This window comes from Heliconius melpomene, chromosome 10 (assembly GCF_056956725.1).
Source record: "Heliconius melpomene rosina isolate 202511_hmr_F chromosome 10, ASM5695672v1, whole genome shotgun sequence".
Lineage (NCBI taxonomy): Eukaryota > Metazoa > Arthropoda > Insecta > Lepidoptera > Nymphalidae > Heliconius > Heliconius melpomene.
In genome coordinates, this window is record NC_140398.1 from 14,174,621 (window position 1) to 14,194,290 (window position 19,670).

The following is a 19,670-nucleotide window of genomic DNA, read 5'->3' on the forward strand; positions in this document are numbered from 1 at the left end:
GTGAGTCTTCGTAAGTGCTCCATCGCGCAGTATATTCCGTCGCGCTCGCAAACGCATTCGCCGTCGCGTTTCGCATCCGTATTGACTGTCGCGCTCGCAACGGTGCTGAAGTCGCCTTACTCGGCGTTAGTCTTCGTGAGTGTTCGTGCATCAGACTCTGACATCCGCCTTCGAGTGTTATCGTGAGTCTTCGTGAGTGTTCGTGCATCAGCCTCCGACATCCGCCTTCGAGTGTTATCGTGAGTGTTCGAGAACCTTCGTGCATCCGCCTTCGAGTATTATCGTACTACATCGCGCAGTGCTCTCCGTCGCGCAGTGTTCTCCGTCGCATAGCGCTCTCCGCTGCGCTCTCCGCCGCCTCCGTTGGCGTCCGCATTGACTGTCGTGCTCGCTACTGCGCTGACATCTATCGCGCCGTAAGTCACGTCGTGAGTGTTCGTGCATCCGCCTTCGAGTATTATCGTAAGTCTTCGTGAGTGTTCGTGCATCATCCTCCGACATCCGCCTTCGTGTGTCGTCGTTCGTCTCCGAGAATCTTCGTGCTTCCGCCTTCGAGTGTCGTCGTTCGTCTCCGAGAATCTTCGTGCATCCGCCTTCGAGTATTATCGTTTCGTCTTGGTGAGTTTTACCAATTATCGTAGGTTTTTACTAAGATGCCTATCACAAGATCAAGAGGTCGATCCGAGGGATTGAGATATGAAGCCGACCCTTCATCTAGTCACACAGAGGTGACACACCCGCCTACGAATACACAAGAGGATTCCGAAATAGAAAAGAACTTAATAGTACCAAGTGACGAAAAGGAAGACTCAAGAATTATTTCAATTAACAAGGAGGAACAATTTGAAGGCACACAAATAAAGTCGACAACTTCGAAACGTGCAAACTCGAAGAAGTCTACGAAATCCAGACGTAGAGCAAGAAATGCTCGTGAAGAAATACTTCGCATCAAGCTTGAACTCGCGCAAATAGCTCTGGAAGATGCTGAATCAGATAGTTCAGAATCCCAGGAAGATAATATATCGAAAACCGACTACGTTAGCTCCTGGATTGAAGATAATGCACAAATCGTACAAAAATCACTTACACCATGTGCAGATGTTCCGAGGCAACCACATCCAGTGCCGTCATGCTATAGAATGCCTCAACATCCGAATATCGGCAACAATTCCGAAAATCAACAAGCAATACAGAGAGATTCAACAAAGGAAATAGAGGAGCTAAAAAAGGAAATAGAAAATTTGAAGAAAAGATGCGAAAAAGCCGAAACCGCTCCTACATCGTTGTGTATGAAAACAGAGGTACCTAAACCTACAATGTTACCTCCATCATCGTCATACAATTTTCCCGTCGCGTCCAAAGTCATCATGGATCTTCCTACATATAGTGGAGTGTTAAATGAATGGCTATCATACAGGGCCATATATGAAAACACTAAGGGATACTTCAATGAAGTTGAAAATACAGCCAGAATTCGAAGAAGCCTAACTGGAAAAGCATTGGAAGTCGTCGACACACAACTCATAGCTCATTCAAAACCGGATGCCATCATAGAAGAGCTTGAAATGAATTTCGGTCGTCCAGATGCAATCGCATATAGTGAATATGACAAGCTTCGATCTCTACCTCGTTGTGCTGACAATCCAAAGGAGATACATGCATTCGCCAGTAAGGTAAGAAGCAGTGTCAATCTGTTTCGCGCCCTCGATTTACACAACTTTATCACTGCGCCAGATATAACGAGGGCCCTTCGCGAAAAGCTACCATCGTCGTTATGTACCAGGTGGTACGAGGAACAAGCATCTATATTCAAACCAGACCTGACGCACTTCAGCGAGTTTCTCACCAAACAAGCAGCATGTCGCACACCTTATTCAACAGAGATCCCGCACTCAGAGCCTACTCGTCGTGTGATACATAGAACGCACAATACTACCGAAGAAAGGAAAACTAATAGATTTCATGGAATGGTGAAAAGTACGTGCAAAATTTGTAACAAAGAAGGTCATCACAGTATTAGCTGCAAGAAATTTCAAGATGCCAACTCAGATAAAAGATGGGAACTCGCCAAAGAACACCGACTGTGCTTCAGATGCCTGCGGTTCCGACAATCAGGACATTCCTGTAAACCACAGAAGTGCAATATTAAGGGATGCATCGGTACTCATCATCGATTACTACACTATGATAAAAAGGAGAAATCAGAAATTCGAAATCAACAAGAAGAAAAGGAAACCGTGGCCAACGCATGGGTACCGTCAAAGGCGCATGCTTATCTTAAAATCATACCAGTCAGAGTTCATGGACCGGCGGGAGAAACCTCCGCATACGCTCTATTAGACGACGGATCAACTGTATCTCTCATAGATGAAGCTTTGGCAAAGGAAGTCGGTGCTGAGGGACGGCTGGATCCTTTAAAGATGGAAGCAATCGGGGATATAGTTATTGAAACGCCGGGATCAAGGCGTGTTACCGTGACACTTGCTAATTCACAGAAAAAGAAGATTAGCTTTACAGCTCGTACCGTTCCGCATCTTAATCTTTCCCCGCAAACAATTCGTGAAGAAGACTTAGCTGCCTGCGATCATCTAATAGATTTGAAGAACCAGCTCACCTACGACTCAGCCACGCCTAAAATTCTAATTGGTCAAGACAATTGGAATTTACTACTCGCCGAAGATGTCCGTATAGGACCGAAGAACCAACCAATCGCTTCACTCACGTCGCTCGGGTGGGTGCTACATGGTGCGCACAATAGGACATTGGGTCAGAAAATCCATTTCGTCAATCAAGTTACTGCTATTGAAGATAGAATGGATGAACAACTGAGAGATTACTTTGCCTTGGAATCTCTTATCATTAATCCGCGTCGGCCAGACTCTGATCCAGAAATAAAGGCTGAAAACATTTTGAAGAAACACACACACCGTTTACAAGATGGGCATGTTGAAACCACACTTTTATGGAAATCAGAGAACAGCATCATGGTTAATAATTATGAGTCGGCGCTGAAGAGGCTCATATCAATAGAGAGAAAAATTGATCGTGATCCTGAACTGAAAAGGAGATACACCGAACAAATGGAATCACTCGTCCAGAAGGGCTACGCTGAGGTGGCACCTAAAAGTATCTCTCCAGGCAGAACATGGTACCTGCCACACTTCGACGTGCAAAACCCGGCTAAACCAGAGAAGCTTCGCATTGTTCACGACGCCGCTGCTAAAACCAAAGGTATGTCACTAAACGATTTCCTCTTGACTGGACCAGACCTTCTTCAATCGCTTCCTGGAGTCATGATGAGATTTCGCCGTCATGCTTTCGCTGTATCAGCCGACATAGCCGAAATGTTTATGCAAGTCAAAGTAAGACCTCAAGATAGGGATGCCCTTCGCTACCTGTGGAGAGGACACCGGCGGGAGGGAACTCCTGAAGAATATCGCATGACGTCGCTTATATTTGGAGCTGCGAGTTCACCATGCACCGCGATATTCGCTAAAGATTGGAACGCAAAAAGGTACATCGACACGCATCCAGAAGCAGTGGAAGCTATCATCCACAACCACTATATGGATGACTACCTAGACAGTTTCCGAAGTATAGAAGAAGCTATAGAAACTTCCAAAAAGGTCCAACATATCCACGGAGAAGCTTGTTTCAAACTCTGCAAGTGGGTTTCAAATATCCCGAAAATAATAAATGAACTTGAAAAACAATCAAATATGACAGAAACTATTAACCTGGGTACCAAAGAAGAAAAGATTTTGGGTTTAATGTGGAGACCGTCAACCGATGAATTACGATTCAATTTAAAACTAGCAAGATTACCGCCCAGTTTATTAAAGAAAACAGCTCCTACGAAGAGAGAAGCTCTGAAGATAGTTATGTCACTCTATGACCCACTTGGTTTCGCTTCACCCGTTACTATTCGTGCTAAACAAATTCTTCAAGAATCTTGGCGAAGAATTATAGATTGGGATCAACATCTGGATGAAGATCTTTCCAAGCAGTGGGCAGAATGGATGCTACACCTTCAGAAATTGAAAAATGTGAGCTTACCTCGATGCTACTCTGGTTATAGTGATGCCACATCTGTACAACTACATATATTCAGCGACGCCAGTGAAACAGCCTACGCAGCAGCTGCCTACTGGAGGGTGGTTGCTCCGGATGGAAAAGTCCAAGTCAACATGATCATGGCTAAAGCGAAAGTAGCCCCGCTCAAGGTTATGTCAATTCCTCGTTTAGAACTACAAGCAGCCGTCATGGGAGTTCGCATAGCAGAAGCTGTCATAAAAGAACATCGTATTGCGCCGGAATGCAAAATCTTTTGGACAGACAGTAAGACAGTTCTGACGTGGATAAGAAATGGAGCCAGGTCTTATAAGCCATTTGTCGCACATAGACTAGCAGCCATTGAAGAATATACCAAAGTTGAAGAATGGCGTTGGGTACCTTCTAAGCTCAATGTCGCCGATATAGCCACCAGAGAAGTACCATCTGATTTTGGAGCTGATCATGAATGGTATCACGGGCCTGCCTTCTTGAAAGAAAATCCGAGTACCTGGCCTATCGAAAAACCGGTCGTGTCAAATAATACTGGTGAAGAACATACTTTTACCGTTAAAGAACTCCAGCTGAAGACAAAATTACGTGAAGCAATTCCTGATCCACAACGCTTCTCAAAATGGGAGCGACTACTTCGTGCCACAGCTAGAGTCTTGCAATTTTTAGATATTTGCAGAAATAAAAAAGAGAAGATCTTTTATAAGCGAACACGTAGAAATATGGAATCAGATCCTACGTGGAACAAACGAAGAGAAACATTGCAAAAGAAATCTACTACTCTACATAGCAAGAAATCTATGGATTCCAACAATTTTCTGATATTGGATTCGAAGTACATTACAAAAGCAGAAAATCTTCTCATCCGAACATCTCAAGAAGAATCTTTCAATGAAGATATCACAGACTTAAGATACAACAGGACTATTGCCAAACAAAGTCGCCTTCATTCATTACCCGTAGAACTCCGAGATGACATTGTCGTTCTTCGCAGCCGTATAGCCGCCGCCGAGGGAATAAAAGACGAAACAAAGAAACCACAAGTCTTAGATGGAGATAACTACATCACACAGTTATATATTGATTGGACCCACCGTTGTCTTCACCACAGCAGCACCGAAATAATAGTAAATGAAGTACGTCAACATTTTTGGGTAATTCGTCTTCGTCCCACCGTGAAAAGGATAGTTCATCAGTGCCTCAAGTGTCGTATTCGCAAGGCACAACCCCCACAGCCTTCTACGGGTGATCATCCTAAATCCCGTCTCGCTCATCATCGAAGACCATTTACATACACCGGCTTAGATTATTTTGGCCCTCTCACAGTAGTCGTCGGCAGACAACACGTGAAACGTTACGTCGCACTCTTCACGTGTCTTACCACTAGAGCAGTTCACCTGGAAATCGCCGCCAGCCTAAGCGCAGACTCTGCCATACTTGCATTGCGAAGATTCGCTGCACGTCGAGGATGTCCTTCCGAAATTTACTCAGATAATGGTACAAACATGCATGGAGCAGACAAAGAACTTCGAGAAGCATTCAAAGAAGAAGCCAGTCGTCGAGGCATCGCATGGCGTTTCATAACACCATCTGCACCATTCATGGGAGGCGCATGGGAACGTCTTGTTCGCTGCGTGAAAACAGCTCTATACACTATTCTTCGTGAGAGATACCCCCGAGAAGAAATTTTGGCTACATTACTCTGCGAAGTAGAATATACTGTGAATAGTCGTCCCCTCACACATGTTTCTGTAAACAATGACGACGAAGAATCTATAACACCCAATCACTTTTTACTTGGGGGTTCAGCTCGTCTACCTGTACCTGGCACATTTAGTGAGGACGACATCGATAGCAAAAAGCAGTGGAGACGCTCACAGATATTAGCGGACATGTTTTGGAGACGCTGGGTTCGCGAATATCTCCCTGAACTTCAACACCGGCGGGAGCCTCATGGTCGAGGCCCTACTTATGAAATAGGTGACCCGGTACTTATAGCCGACTCACAACTTCCAAGAAATACGTGGCCAAGAGGACGCATAGAAAAAGTATATCCAGGTGCAGATGGACAAGTGCGAATAGTTGAAGTACGCACTAAGGGTGGTCTTCTGAAAAGGCCAACCAAAAAACTCGTTCCGCTTCCAAAGTAAGAAGACGTCGTCGCTCACCGCGGGAAAGATGCAGCATCACATCGAGACCTGATTCTGCACGGCGGGAGAAATGTTCGCGACAACCGACGCGCATCATCGGCTGTGAACTCGTCACAACATGTTAGAGACTGTTTAGTTTGGCAAAAAGTGACGTCATACCACTCTCGTAATTTTGAATGTTATTATTAGTGTCTTTTCTAAATTAATAGTGTTTTTTCCTTTGTAAATAAGTAATTACATTAAATAATAAATATAAATAGATTTGGGTTCCGTTTTAGATAATAATTTTCGACTTTATATCTTATTTGTATAGTTGTACTATGATTTGCCGCATTAATCGCTTTTTATATAATAGTAACTTCCGTATAGTAAATTTTATTATTAATTATTGTTTGTCATAGTTTTCTGTAACAAAATAACAGATTTGTATATTCCTAATGTGTGTAATTAATTTTAGAGAGAATTTTCATTGTAAAAACTCATGTAAAATTCGTCATCGTAACAGCATTTTTCGTAATTTAATAATAGATAATACTTAAATAGTATAATGTTTTATACATAGATAGATAGATATTTTTATGTTCTTTTAATATGTATAAATTGTAAAAACATCCGATTTTTAGTTATTAAAATATAAATGTAAATGTGTGATAATCATAGTAAAAATATTGTTGTAAATAAAGATAAAACGGCTCGGTGGCTCGCGGCTCTCGTTACCGTTTAGCTCCGCGCAACGGAGGTGCGCGTCGGGCGAGACAGAGACAGTCGGCAATCAACGGTGAGCACAACAGGAAGAAGATAGAATCGGAACAAGACACGAATAGAGCCGACAGTCACCGACCGTTATACAGTGATCAACATCTTGTTTCAATATCCTGTTTCAACATCCTGTTTCAGTATCTTGTTTCAATGTATAGCAAGAACGTCTCGCAAGAACGTCTCACAAGAAGGACTCACAAGAACGTCTCACAAGAAGGACTCCCAAGAACGTCTCACAAGAACGTCTCACAAGAACGTCTCACAAGAACGTCTCACAAGAAGGACTCACAAGAACGTCTCACAAGAACGACTCACAAGAACGTCTCACAAGAAGGACTCCCAAGAACGTCTCACAAGAACGTCTCACAAGAACGTCTCACAAGAACGACTCACAAGAACGTCTCACAAGAACGACTCACAAGAACGTCTTGGGGTCTCAGCATACTCCGTGTTCCCATGATCTGGAACCTATAGTGTGCAGGGCGTCAGCGGCTCATTCACTTGAGTTCCGCCCGTCCGGTACAGATATTCTAATACCGAATTCTTAGTAATACAAAAACACAATTTTCATCCATTCTAACTTATACTAAAATATCTATATTTTCGTTTTTAGCGTCACGTAATTCATTGATTTTGGTTTATATTTATTTTTATAATTTTATATTTTAATTTTTTTTCCTTCTCTTGACTATTACATATCATGATAAAGATTTATCGCAACGAAGAAATAAAAATGGATTATCAACCAAATGTAAATAAATACGAGTAGGTACATATTATTATTGATTACTCAATAAAATATAACCCTATAAGGAAGAATTTAATTAAATAGAATAGATGAAGCGGTACTAATGATTTCATAATAATCAATTAATTTTATAATATTATTATAGCATGATTCTAACGAGAGGTCGTTGATTGTACTAGATATTGGCCGACATTGTGAGGTTACCGATGCAGGAAGAGTACGTACGTAAAACGCTATTCACAAATGACCTCGATCTTTCATATTATTAACGGGATGGTTTAGGATTAAATATATAATGTACGATTTCTATAGAAACTTTTTTATCACAATATTTCTTATATATATACAGCCTACGTCTATTGTTAGTTTGTTTAACTTTATGTTGTATTATAAATTCAACGTAGGTATAGATAAATACGTGGTCGCTTGCAATTTTGTTTCTGTAGACGTAAAATGGAAAATCCCGTTTTCCGTTTCCGTAAGAATTTCTAATAACTCTCTATTAGTGCTCTGCTACACTGCCTAATCTACCTATGGTACATATTAATTTAACTTTGTAAGTCCAATAGTTTCATCTGTAACTTAGTAAAAGAAGACACATTGATAAACGGGAAGTACACCCTAGAAAAATTTAATAAGCTTAATTTTGTTGCGTTTGCTTGCATTCAGTCATATAATAGTCGGTAGTATATATGTAGTACTAGTACGTACAGTTGTATGTGTAGTTGTACGTATGGCTGTAAACAAAACACTTTTAGTACCGACGCTGTTTCGGCACCGAAACGAGGACAGCCAAAGGATAATAGACTAATTATAAAGTTTTCCACATCATCACAGCAAATTATGTGAAAAATATCGCCTAAAAACGATAAAAATTTTACAATTAATAACCAGAGTTCAATTGATAACAATTTTTTATCTATAAACAGAATTAAAGGTTAGTAAGCTTTCATCGATTTAAAATTAATTTAATAATTGATAACAGCGAGCAATAATCATTTATCTTATGACAAATTTTCTGAAAACAATTGTTTACTTATTTTACAATGAAGAACAAAAAAGGTGGTCTCTCTGGCACGAAATGTCATGGTTGGTGGGCGATACGACACCAAAATATGTCGAGTAGGGACGCTCAAGGTTAAATTCCTGATTGGTAGATATAGACCCTTTATTTAGTATAGAGAATGAAAATATATTTATATTTTAGATGTTTATTTATTATCTTCCTTCAATTTAATTCAAAATATATATGAATGTATTGTAATAAAGATGAAATGGTTAATGTTGAGAATAAAAATTAATGAAACAGATAAATATTAATTAAGGAATATATTCGAAAATATAAATATTAGTAATAAAAGTGTTGTATTTGGAAGTCTTATAGTCTTAACCAGGTCACGAATTGAGCAGGACGTTAAAATTCACAGACCTTTTAACACGCGTATCGCTTACAAAAAAAACGTAAAAAATTACAGCCTACGGTCTAGCCTAGGTCCGTTAAAAGATTTTTTATGAAAATTTATAGATTAATCTATGAATTCTCTAAATAAGTACGTAGGTGCTACATTACTCGCTCCGCTCTCTGCATATTATTAAAAACTATAAAAAAATAAAAATACTTGCTTTTAATAAATTACAAACATCGTTAGCACAAAACTATTTTCTTTACTAGAAAGATAAATAAATATATTGTGTTAAAAGGGGAACGTAGAAAGTCATATCAAATTATATTTAAGTACACTTCCAATTAATTTCCGCAATGATAAATTGAATTCTAGTAGCTACTATGTTCTTTTGAATATTTATACTTATTTATTAATTACTTACGACGTTCCTTTAGACAGATTTTGAATATGTAACGAATGTCAACACGATAACGCCTAAATTTGGTGTTTTAAGTTATTATAAACGTATAATTAATAACTGTGTCACATTTAATGACCCCCATTAGAACTTATAGGGGAGTGTTAAAGGCGGACTTGTTTTAATTATTGTTTAAATAACACATACAGATTAATATTCTGCTAAGTCACTAAAAACAATCCGCAATACAAATATTATGATGATAAGCTCTATCGTTGCTGAGTGATAGATGTGTGAAAGACAACACATAGGCGTAAATTAATATTCTTAGAAAGTAGAAGTAAGAAGGCCTAGAAATTTGCAATATAGATAGATAAGTTAAAGTAAGAGAGCACAAAAAAAGAATTTACCGAATTTTTCACGGCAATGATAAAAAAAATAATAGTTTAAAAAACTAAAAACACGCTTTTTTCCAAATGAAATGATGATGATGAAATGAAATGAGCATATAGTCAATATGTTTACTAGTAGGCAGTGCAATGATCCAGCCATCTTCTAATTCCATCTTCAGGTAAAATTTAATTACGTCCTCAAATCTAAGAATATGAATGAATCAAATAATTTAAAAAAAAAATCCTGACCTCAGATTCCCAAACAGGACCTTAAATCCATCCAGATCTGAGGTCCTGTTTGAGAATCTGAAGACCTGTTTATTTAGTTTCTATTAATAAATCACTATCAACTTATGTTATCATAATCTTAAATCGGTGATAACTGGCATAGTAGAGAAAGCTTATTCCACGCTTATTCCACTGCGCCATTAGATTGTCATCTACGTATACATATTTTAGCACAATTTAGATGAAGCAGCGAACAATAAAGTGTTTACAACTTCCTACATTATATAAGGCATAAATTAGCAACCGGTGTAGTTTGTATGTTAATTTGGAAATTTATGAGTTCGTAACAAACGATTGAAGATATCGACGAGTTCTGCTGAAGTTCGAGTACGTGAATTTCGCCTAAGGAATTTGTATCCGCCAAATAAATTAAGCCTTGTATCTAACTTTGGATAGCAGTACCATTAGCAATTTTTATTGTGTTTTCGCTCTAATAAATATGACATTTGGAATCCAAATGATAGCACAAAAAATATTTATGATTATTTGGTAAAAGCTTCTTGTATGGCATCTTGTTTGTGTTTTTTTTATTTGTAGTGTGAAACGTAACATATATTGACTACAATATTTGCGTATTGCTTTCTAAAGAATAGTTGAGTGAAAAATTGTAGGGCGAGCTCCAATTTTAATTAATTAGCCCCGTGTTTTTTGTAATATTTTTAATTCGAGATCGAATATATATTCGGAGAAACTAAAAAAAACTTAAGTTAAAGTGAAATCTGAGACAGAAAATATTGCATTAAAATTGCACAATGATTTGAATTTAAGTGAAAAAACACTTCCATATCGTTAAACAAAGCATCAAAGCTAAATAAACCTTAAAGTTAATTGTGATAAATTAGTCACCCTACAAAATACAACCTCTCGATTTTTAATTCTAACAATCATATTGATCCAAAAAGATGATGCAAATCAATATCTGAATGTATAAGAAATTGTTATTGCCCTCATAAATAAATTACCGTCTTTACATGAAATAAAAGTTTTTACTCAAATTAATCATCAGTCTTAGGGTTCCGTGTCTTCAAATAAAGAAATGGAATTGTTATAAGACTACTTTGTTGTCCGTCTGTCCCTTAAACCTTAGGTCTCTTTTAGGACCTTAGGTCCCTTGCAGCACAGAAAAAATGTAACTTTCTAACTCACCGCAATTAAAAGATGCGAACATTTTATGCATCATTTTTCTGCATTTTGTATGAAATTTGCCGAATATATGGTACTTTCCTTGGACATTTATGAAATGGCATGAAGTTAGAACTTACAAAACACATAAAGAGAAAAATTAAAATCATAGGAAAAACATATTACAAACTTATATTTATAATTCATTTCATATAAAATAAGTGCATACGCCTGCAAACTTAAGTATGTCTACTTTTATGATTTGAACATTCAGTTGAAATACAGTGCTGATAGTGATTTGGAACCCTCGGTCGCGAGTCCGACTCGCACTTGACCAGTTTTTTTATATTATTTGTAACAAAATTGATTGTAAGATTATTTCCCGATAAGTATTTTTATGGTTAGTGTAAATTAATAAAATTTTATTAAATTTTCGCTGCCGTTACATTATCCGGGTTAAGTAACCGTATTGTGATTAACATGCATGTTTTTTGTGCATCTTTTGCTGTTTATAGAATTTAATTTAGCAAAAAGTCATAAAAGATCTAAAATATGTGATTATACCTATATACATATAAACATATAAACATAAATGTACCGAAATTGTTGTCATAGTGACGTAGTTAGGACATTACTGACAACGCGGTGGTTAGGAGTTGAAATTCCATTTATCAATAAATATGAATGCTTATATAGGTAGAATTCGACTAGATAGATGAAAATGGGCAGAAAATGAAGAAGTAACGATAATAATAGCGCACTAGGATAATTTTACATATTTGGTTCTAATTAAAAAAAATAATAATAATTTTGTCTAAAAAAATAGTGACATGGATAGTAAAAATAATGTATGGTCACTTTGTGATATTTCTATTTATAGCATGTATGTTGGAATTATATGTAGAGATCATATAGATTTTGTATATTATATTAATAATTCTTTATAAGATACAAATATGTAGATTAAGATTTTAACCAACACTATTCATCTCACAACTAGGCGGAAGACTCTAAGGAATTTTTATTGTTATTATTATTAATGTTAAATAATTGCCAAGAATTATATGAATGTGTTAATGTTTTTATTAATATATGAAAAAAATGCGTAGGTGTTTAATAGGTTGTCTTAATGAGGAGTATGAATTAGCGTCTAGACTAAATGCAAAATTATACATTCTATTATTAGTAAATATTATTTGTTTACTTTAAATATTGTTTATAAAAACAACACAATTTAAAGCGTCAAATGTTCCTTAAATTTTGAAATCTTAATAATTTTCTACTGCGCCACACTCGGGAGACTATATTATACTCATATTATATTTGCTTAACTGGCCCTAGTTGTTTTGAATGCACTCAATGAAAATAAAGTCTAGAAATATGCATTTTTTGTGATGGAATTCTTTAATTTTCCTCAAAACGCGGCTGATAATCAAAAATATTATTAAAACAAAAACAACTGTACCTATCTACTTATAAAAAATAATCTATTTGACATCGTATCGGCCGTTGCGGCGCAGCGGCACAGCGTTTATCAGTAAACGCGAGGGCTGTATGTTCGATTCCTATTCCGGGAAATGAATTATTTTATGAAAATTTTAGGAAATCTGTAACAGAGTGTCTCTACGCTAAATTTCCTCTGCCTACTAAATTTTAAAGTAGCGTAAAGCTAAAAATGTTAAAATTCATGAGGATATACGCATGATGGAGATGACTCATGCAGTTCTAAGTATTAACATGATATTTAGAAGTAAACTCTTAAAGTATGAGATTTTATTTTTAGAACAGATTGTACCGTATGCCGTTAAGCGACTGCTTTTTCACACAAAAAAAGGTTTAAATCTTCATTGTTACGATGATACACCATAAAGCTATCATAAAATTATAAGGATGCAGGATGTATTTTTAACGAACCTAACGAGTCTTTTGTTACAGGTACTTAAATATTTTTTCTCGAGACCAGAGCGAAGAAATGAATAAATAAATTTAAATAAATATTTAATTTTCTTGCGTGAGGATCGAACTTACAGCCACAACCAGTCGCGTTTACTATAACAAACTTCTGCCTCTGCGCCACGACTGGCCTCAGTCCTTTTTTTAGTTGAACCACATTTTAATCATATTTTGTCTTAAAATAAATAAATAAAACAGCTCTCTCTATACCTTATTAACCGTTTGTTCCGTAAATTACTTCAGTTAATCCCAAATTTCTTTCCTCGCAATATTCTAAATTAGAAAACAACGGTATTTACTTGACAAAGAATTGCATGGAGGATTTTAATGTGATTTCTGTTATAGCTTTTGCGAATATCTGACTAACCGTGTTAAATTTACCTTAGCGAATGTTTACGACACTTATCCATATTGGTATTTAGGTAATGCATTGAAATACGTGGGCGCTTGTACGTGAGGGTTCCGTGACAGTGTGGAGTGGATTTGTTTGTATAGTTGTTTGGTATTGCTAATATATGTGTAAATATTAGAATTTTTATTGTTAATAGCAAATATATAAAAAATCTATATTAAGTTAAAATTTATAATAATCTGGTTTACTGTACAAAATACATATAAAATATCATCAATTATGATGAATATATTTTTTTCATAATTATTTTAATAAATATGGCAATGGTCCTTTAACAAAAAAAAACATAAGAGACTAAATTAAACTACAAAAGCCTTATATCTGTACTTTCTCATTCTCATGTATAATATAGTACATGGCCAATATAATATTTACTGCAATTTTTAACTAACAAATGTATTTTACTATTACTACTTATACTTAATTTAAAGTTTTTATAGTCACTCATCAAATTATGTTTTTCTTTTATTTTATTTTTCTAACGCTATATCCTGCGCATGGCAGAGTTGGCAGAGGGAATCTGAAATCTAGTGTTTAGACACTACGTCCTCATTAAAACACTTCCCTTGCCCACTTTCTGCCAAACTTAGGACATGAAAACGTTAAATATTTCATTTCCTGGAGTGGAAATCGAACCCACAATCTTTCACATTTACACTGCCATGACTGGCCTCTAAATATAAATAACCAGTAAATAATATAAGTAGTTTATTGTAATACGTTCACATTTCACAATTATGCGTCACACTGTTAATGTACGAGATGAGTTAGCAGTTAGATTTCCCAGTGAATAGGATAAAAACCTTTTTATGTGTTTAATAATAATAATAATATTATATATGCGTGATAAAAGCTCTATAAGAAATCATAAATAGATACTTAACTAGGCTTTGCCCATTTGGAATACACTAATGTCTTTTTATATGTTTAATGTAGCAGCGTGTGACTGTAAACGCGACGGTTGTGGGTTCGATTCTCACTCGGGGGAATGAATTATTTTCATTTATGCCACCATGTAACTTGCATCGTCTCCACAAATGAACGAAAAGTGGGAAACGGCAAATTTGGTACTAGGTTCCTTATCCTTACCTTGCTATATGTACGTAATAATACATATTAATCGATTCGATTGCTCAAAACACGCTGTAAATTAGTGAAAACCACATCAAAAACCGTTCTCAATATTGAAAAATTGAGCATACCTACTTCAAAGGAAAGATAAGACAAAGATTTTGTTTTATATACCTAATGCAAAAAATATATATTTATAATTAATTCTAATAGCTATAAAATTGTGTTATTAACTTCTTAAATTGTAAAAAAAATGTTATAAATATTAAAAATAACGTTAAAAAAGCATTGTTCAAATATAGTAGCGGAACCAAAAGGGTAAAAATAACGCATACTCAAGTATTTGCTTTGTTCATAAAAATAAGATATATTAGTTGATGACTTTAAAGAGCTTTATCGTCACGAGTGTTCCTTATGAAGGTTGTATTATGATCTTATTTCAAATCAATTTGCTGTTTCGACTCACCCCTTATTTGTTGAGTTAATATTTCATGAATTGGGGTGCATAAAGTTTGCTTATCGTATTCATATTTGACTAGCTGTTCTTGTTATAAAGGAACCTTTTACATTTTTTCTTTTTTTTTAGCTTCATGCTGTATCCCGCACACTGCAGAATAGGGGGAGGGAATCCAATGTTAAGACACTCCGTATCCCCTTTTCCGCCGAAGTTTGGAGACATTGCGTTTTGGAGACACAAGCTCATTTCCTCGAGTCACACGCCGTGAGCTGGCCTCCTTTCTTACATTTTGTAGTAACAAAAGCTTAAAAACTATATTCTAAATTTATTTTAGGCAAATCGTTATCTAGATTTAGACAGGTAATCCGTCATGCGTGATTCCATTAGTTATTTATATAAACGTCAGATTAAGAAATGTAAATACAGCTAATAAATCCAACAGATAATAATAAAATTTTAGAACGTCTATCAGAAAGAAAGAAAAGAGAAAAGCTATAAAATAAAAAAAGACTATAATATATTTTAATGTCATATTTTGACAGACAAAAATCAAAATCTAAATGATACGTTTATTATATTAAAATTCCACTTGAGCTTTACATGATTAATTAGGAGCTTATGCCATTTATTCGTCATCATGTTCGTTTATTTTTTTATTAGAAGCACTAATAAAACTATATCTGACCTAGGTCAGATCTGATAGACTAGTCTTGTTTTAAGCCATATTGAAAATAATACCGTGTTTTAACCATTTGTTCACCGCTATCGGTCGAAATGACTTTTTATCACTTTAGCTGCATGCTATATCCTACGTAAACTAGACAGAACAGAATAAATATTTAAAATTAAAAAAAATATATTGATATGGAAAATGAGAGTACAGATCAATCGATCGATAAGTCAGTAGAGTTATCAGAATTAAAAAGAATATATAAATTAAATATCAATTAGAAAATGTGTGTTTTAACACTCCGTTACCCATTTTTCGCCTAATTTTCGGGGCACTGCGTGTCCAAGGCGAAGATTGAAGAAAAGATTGAAGATTGAGAAAGAGAAAACAAAATTCATCTCCTGAATGGGAATCGAATCTACAATCATCATGTACGTTGCATACACACAGGTACGTTGCACCGCTGCACTACGACAGACAACCTTAAATGATCATATAGACAAAAAAGAGAGCATTAACTATGTAAATAAGCATCTGATTACAAACTTTATCGATGAAAGTTCGCAGAGCTCTGCCGCTGTGGCAATTTTACATTACCAAAACGTGTGCCGTTTGGGGCTCGCCGCAACGCTTTATGGTCGATTACTTCGCTCATTGAACAATTTTGATTTTTAACTGCGTTAACTTACATATATTTGAAGTTAATGTATGAAATATTACAATATTGCAGTTAAGAGGAGAACCTCACGCTTTATCCCGCATATAGCGGGATAGGCGGAAGGGATCCAATGCTAAGAAACTACGCTCCCCACTTTCCGCCGATTTGTTTTATTGTATTTTGAGATAATATAAGATCATCATCATCATCATCATCAACAGCCATCTTTTGTCCACTGTTGGACATAGGCCTTCCCCAATTCTCGCCACCACACTCGATCCTCAGCTTTTTGGACCCATCCGCTTCCCGCCAACCTCTTTATGTCGTCGGCCCATCTGGCAGGGGGTCGTCCCACCGGTCGTTTTGTACGGGGTCTCCATTCTACGAGACGACTGCCCCAGCGGCCGTCGGCTCTACGACAGATTTGCCCCGCCCATTGCCACTTCAGCTTACCAATTCTTTGGGCTATGTCGGTAACCTTGGTTCTCCTACGGATTTCCTCGTTTCGGATTTTATCCTTAAGAGATACACCGAGCATAGCCCTCTCCATGGCGCGCTGAGCGACTTGAAATGTGTGGACGAGGCCTTTCGTTAGAGTCCATGTCTCCGCCCCATACGTCATGACCGGAAGAACGCACTGGTCGAATGCCCGAGATTTCAGGCAATATAAGATACCTAATATATATTTCATTTAATAAATTGTTAAATTCTAAATAAATATATCAAACTATCATGTTCTAAATAATTTACGTTTGAATTAAAATCTTTCTATTAATTAATATAAAACTCCGTCAGACAACACTATTTAATCAGTAAATACCTTTAGACAGGTGTCTTAGAAGGGATTATCCTAGAAACTTTATAACTGTTTAGTTGGGCAAGCACAATTTAAATTGAATTTTACAGTCTAAAGTGAAATTTGATTAACTGTATAAAAATATCTAACTTTTATATTACTTACAAGTGCTGGAGGGTTAGTGTCGGCAGTCCAAGATCGGAATGGTTAGAATTCATTCAGCAGAGGATTCCAAAAAACTAAAAAAAATTGTTGTCCCCCAATATCGATTGCGTGATCCCTTGAGTTAGTTCTCCCCTAAATTCCCCAAGGAACGTATATGCAATAAAAATAATACATAGATTTACATATTCTAAATCGCGTAGTATATGTGTGTTAGCCACTCAGTTGCTACCTAAAGCGTTTTATAATATGCTTTGTATCTATACGAGTATTAAAAAGATTAATACTTATATCTATCTATATATATCTAATATTTTAATTTCTTCGCTCAGGTCTTGAGGCAGGCTGTGGCCTCCAGAATTCTGCGAAAAGTGGGGAGCGTAGTGGTTTACACCTAGTGTCCCTCTGCTACCAAGCTACTTGTGGAATCCAGCGAAAGAAGAAGCTGAAAAAATACATTCTATAGTGAAAATAAACATAATAGTTTTATATCTTTAATAAAAATCTTTTTATGTAACAGGAATTTACATAAAAAATAAGAAATAAAAAGGACTACCCGCACTCATGTGACACCAATAAACCTAAATTCCTTTTACACATAAGACAAAGTAAACAGTCTTAATTAAATAAAGCGATAACATCTTGATAAGGGTAGTATGGAATTCGAATATCCGGATTTATAACAGGATTGTAAGAAAAAAACTAAACCACTAAAATGTGTGAACGAACATGCGCATTATTTATTTTATATCGAAAGTTATCTCTGTTAAAGAATTATTGTGTCAAATGTGTTTTATTTTTGTAGAAAAAAAAAATATTATTAATCATTATATTTTTTGGGCTAGTGTAGTACAGAGGAATGAATTATTTATTTAATTCGTTCATCCTTGTTCATCATAATAAGACACGCGGCGTTGTGTTCCGCCACTTAACTCACAAAAGCGGGGAACGGAGAGTCATGTCTTCAGCTCGTCGGTCGTGGGTTCAATGTTCACTTGGGGGAATTAATTATTTTCATATTCTCTAGCTCCTGAAAGAAAGATATTGTCAAATCCTCCCACCCAACACGTAGTGTCTAAGAACTACTCCGTCGTAACATTTATGGCCTCTATCTCTCCTTCTATGAGATTATAAAGGCAATAAGATGAGATAAAGCGACAAGCATTTATTTTAACAAATCATATAATAAATACTATATTATTTTTTAAAAAATTACTTAACACACATGCCATTCAAAATGTAAAATAAAGAGAGATAAAAAGTAAAATAATACCAATTTGCCTTTATTGTTACCAAACTTGGCAGTTACTATGCCATTGTATTGAAAATTCATTTCAATTTATCAAACACCTACATACTTACGTATTGCGTATTATTTATACTTATAATAAAAATGTAACGGTTGGTCTGTTCATGGAAGATATATAAGAAAAAAAATATTGATGGCTGATACTTTACTTTTCAATATAGGTGTTTAAATTATTTCTGAAATGATATTTTTTTAAAACTTCAATTATTATTTAGTTCAAGCGGGCGAAGCCGTAATTGGGTTGCTAGTAAATAATAAATATTGGTATTTCACAAAGGTTATTCAACAAAATTTATGTATTATACATGATTTTAAAGAAATCTTAATGACGTTATAACTAAAAGGGCACAGAATAATTCTCTTCCTCAAAATTAGGAAATCTCGTTTGATGACCAGTCTCGTTCTCAGTGACGTCGATATGACGCATCCGCACACCCATGTCCACCTTCACCATTCCGATTAATCAGTGGATAAATTTTAATATTTATTAGAAGATAACGTAATTATATATTTTTTTATTTTTACAAATGTTAATAGTAACTAGAGTGGAATTGATTAATACAACTTGTAGCCATATCCAGAGGACCGCAATAGTGTATCTTTTCTTGAAGCCTAAATTTAATTTTAATTTATATGAAATAAAAAAATATTAATATAAATAAATATTTTGTATTTAAAACTACATTTAAAACTATATTAACTAGTTTATAAAAAAATATGTGCCTATAAATTATTAGATCTTGTTTTATTGTAAGAATTTTTAAAGCACCGTGATGGTGACCTTTAGCACGTCTAATGTCGATGTTAAAATCGTATCGATCTATGTTTTATCACTGTCTAGTGATGCGTTTGGAAAAA

The 19,670-nt window shown here is 35.7% G+C and overlaps 1 protein-coding gene across 1 annotated transcript; it reads left to right on the forward strand.

Moving 5' to 3' along the window:
• The first annotated feature begins 653 nt into the window (after positions 1–653).
• Positions 654–6,212, forward strand: LOC146535805 (uncharacterized). Its single transcript, XM_085191184.1, has one exon. It carries the CDS (start codon positions 654–656, stop codon positions 6,210–6,212), a length of 5,559 nt encoding a protein of 1,852 aa, XP_085047310.1.
• Positions 6,213–19,670: the final 13,458 nt, after the last annotated feature.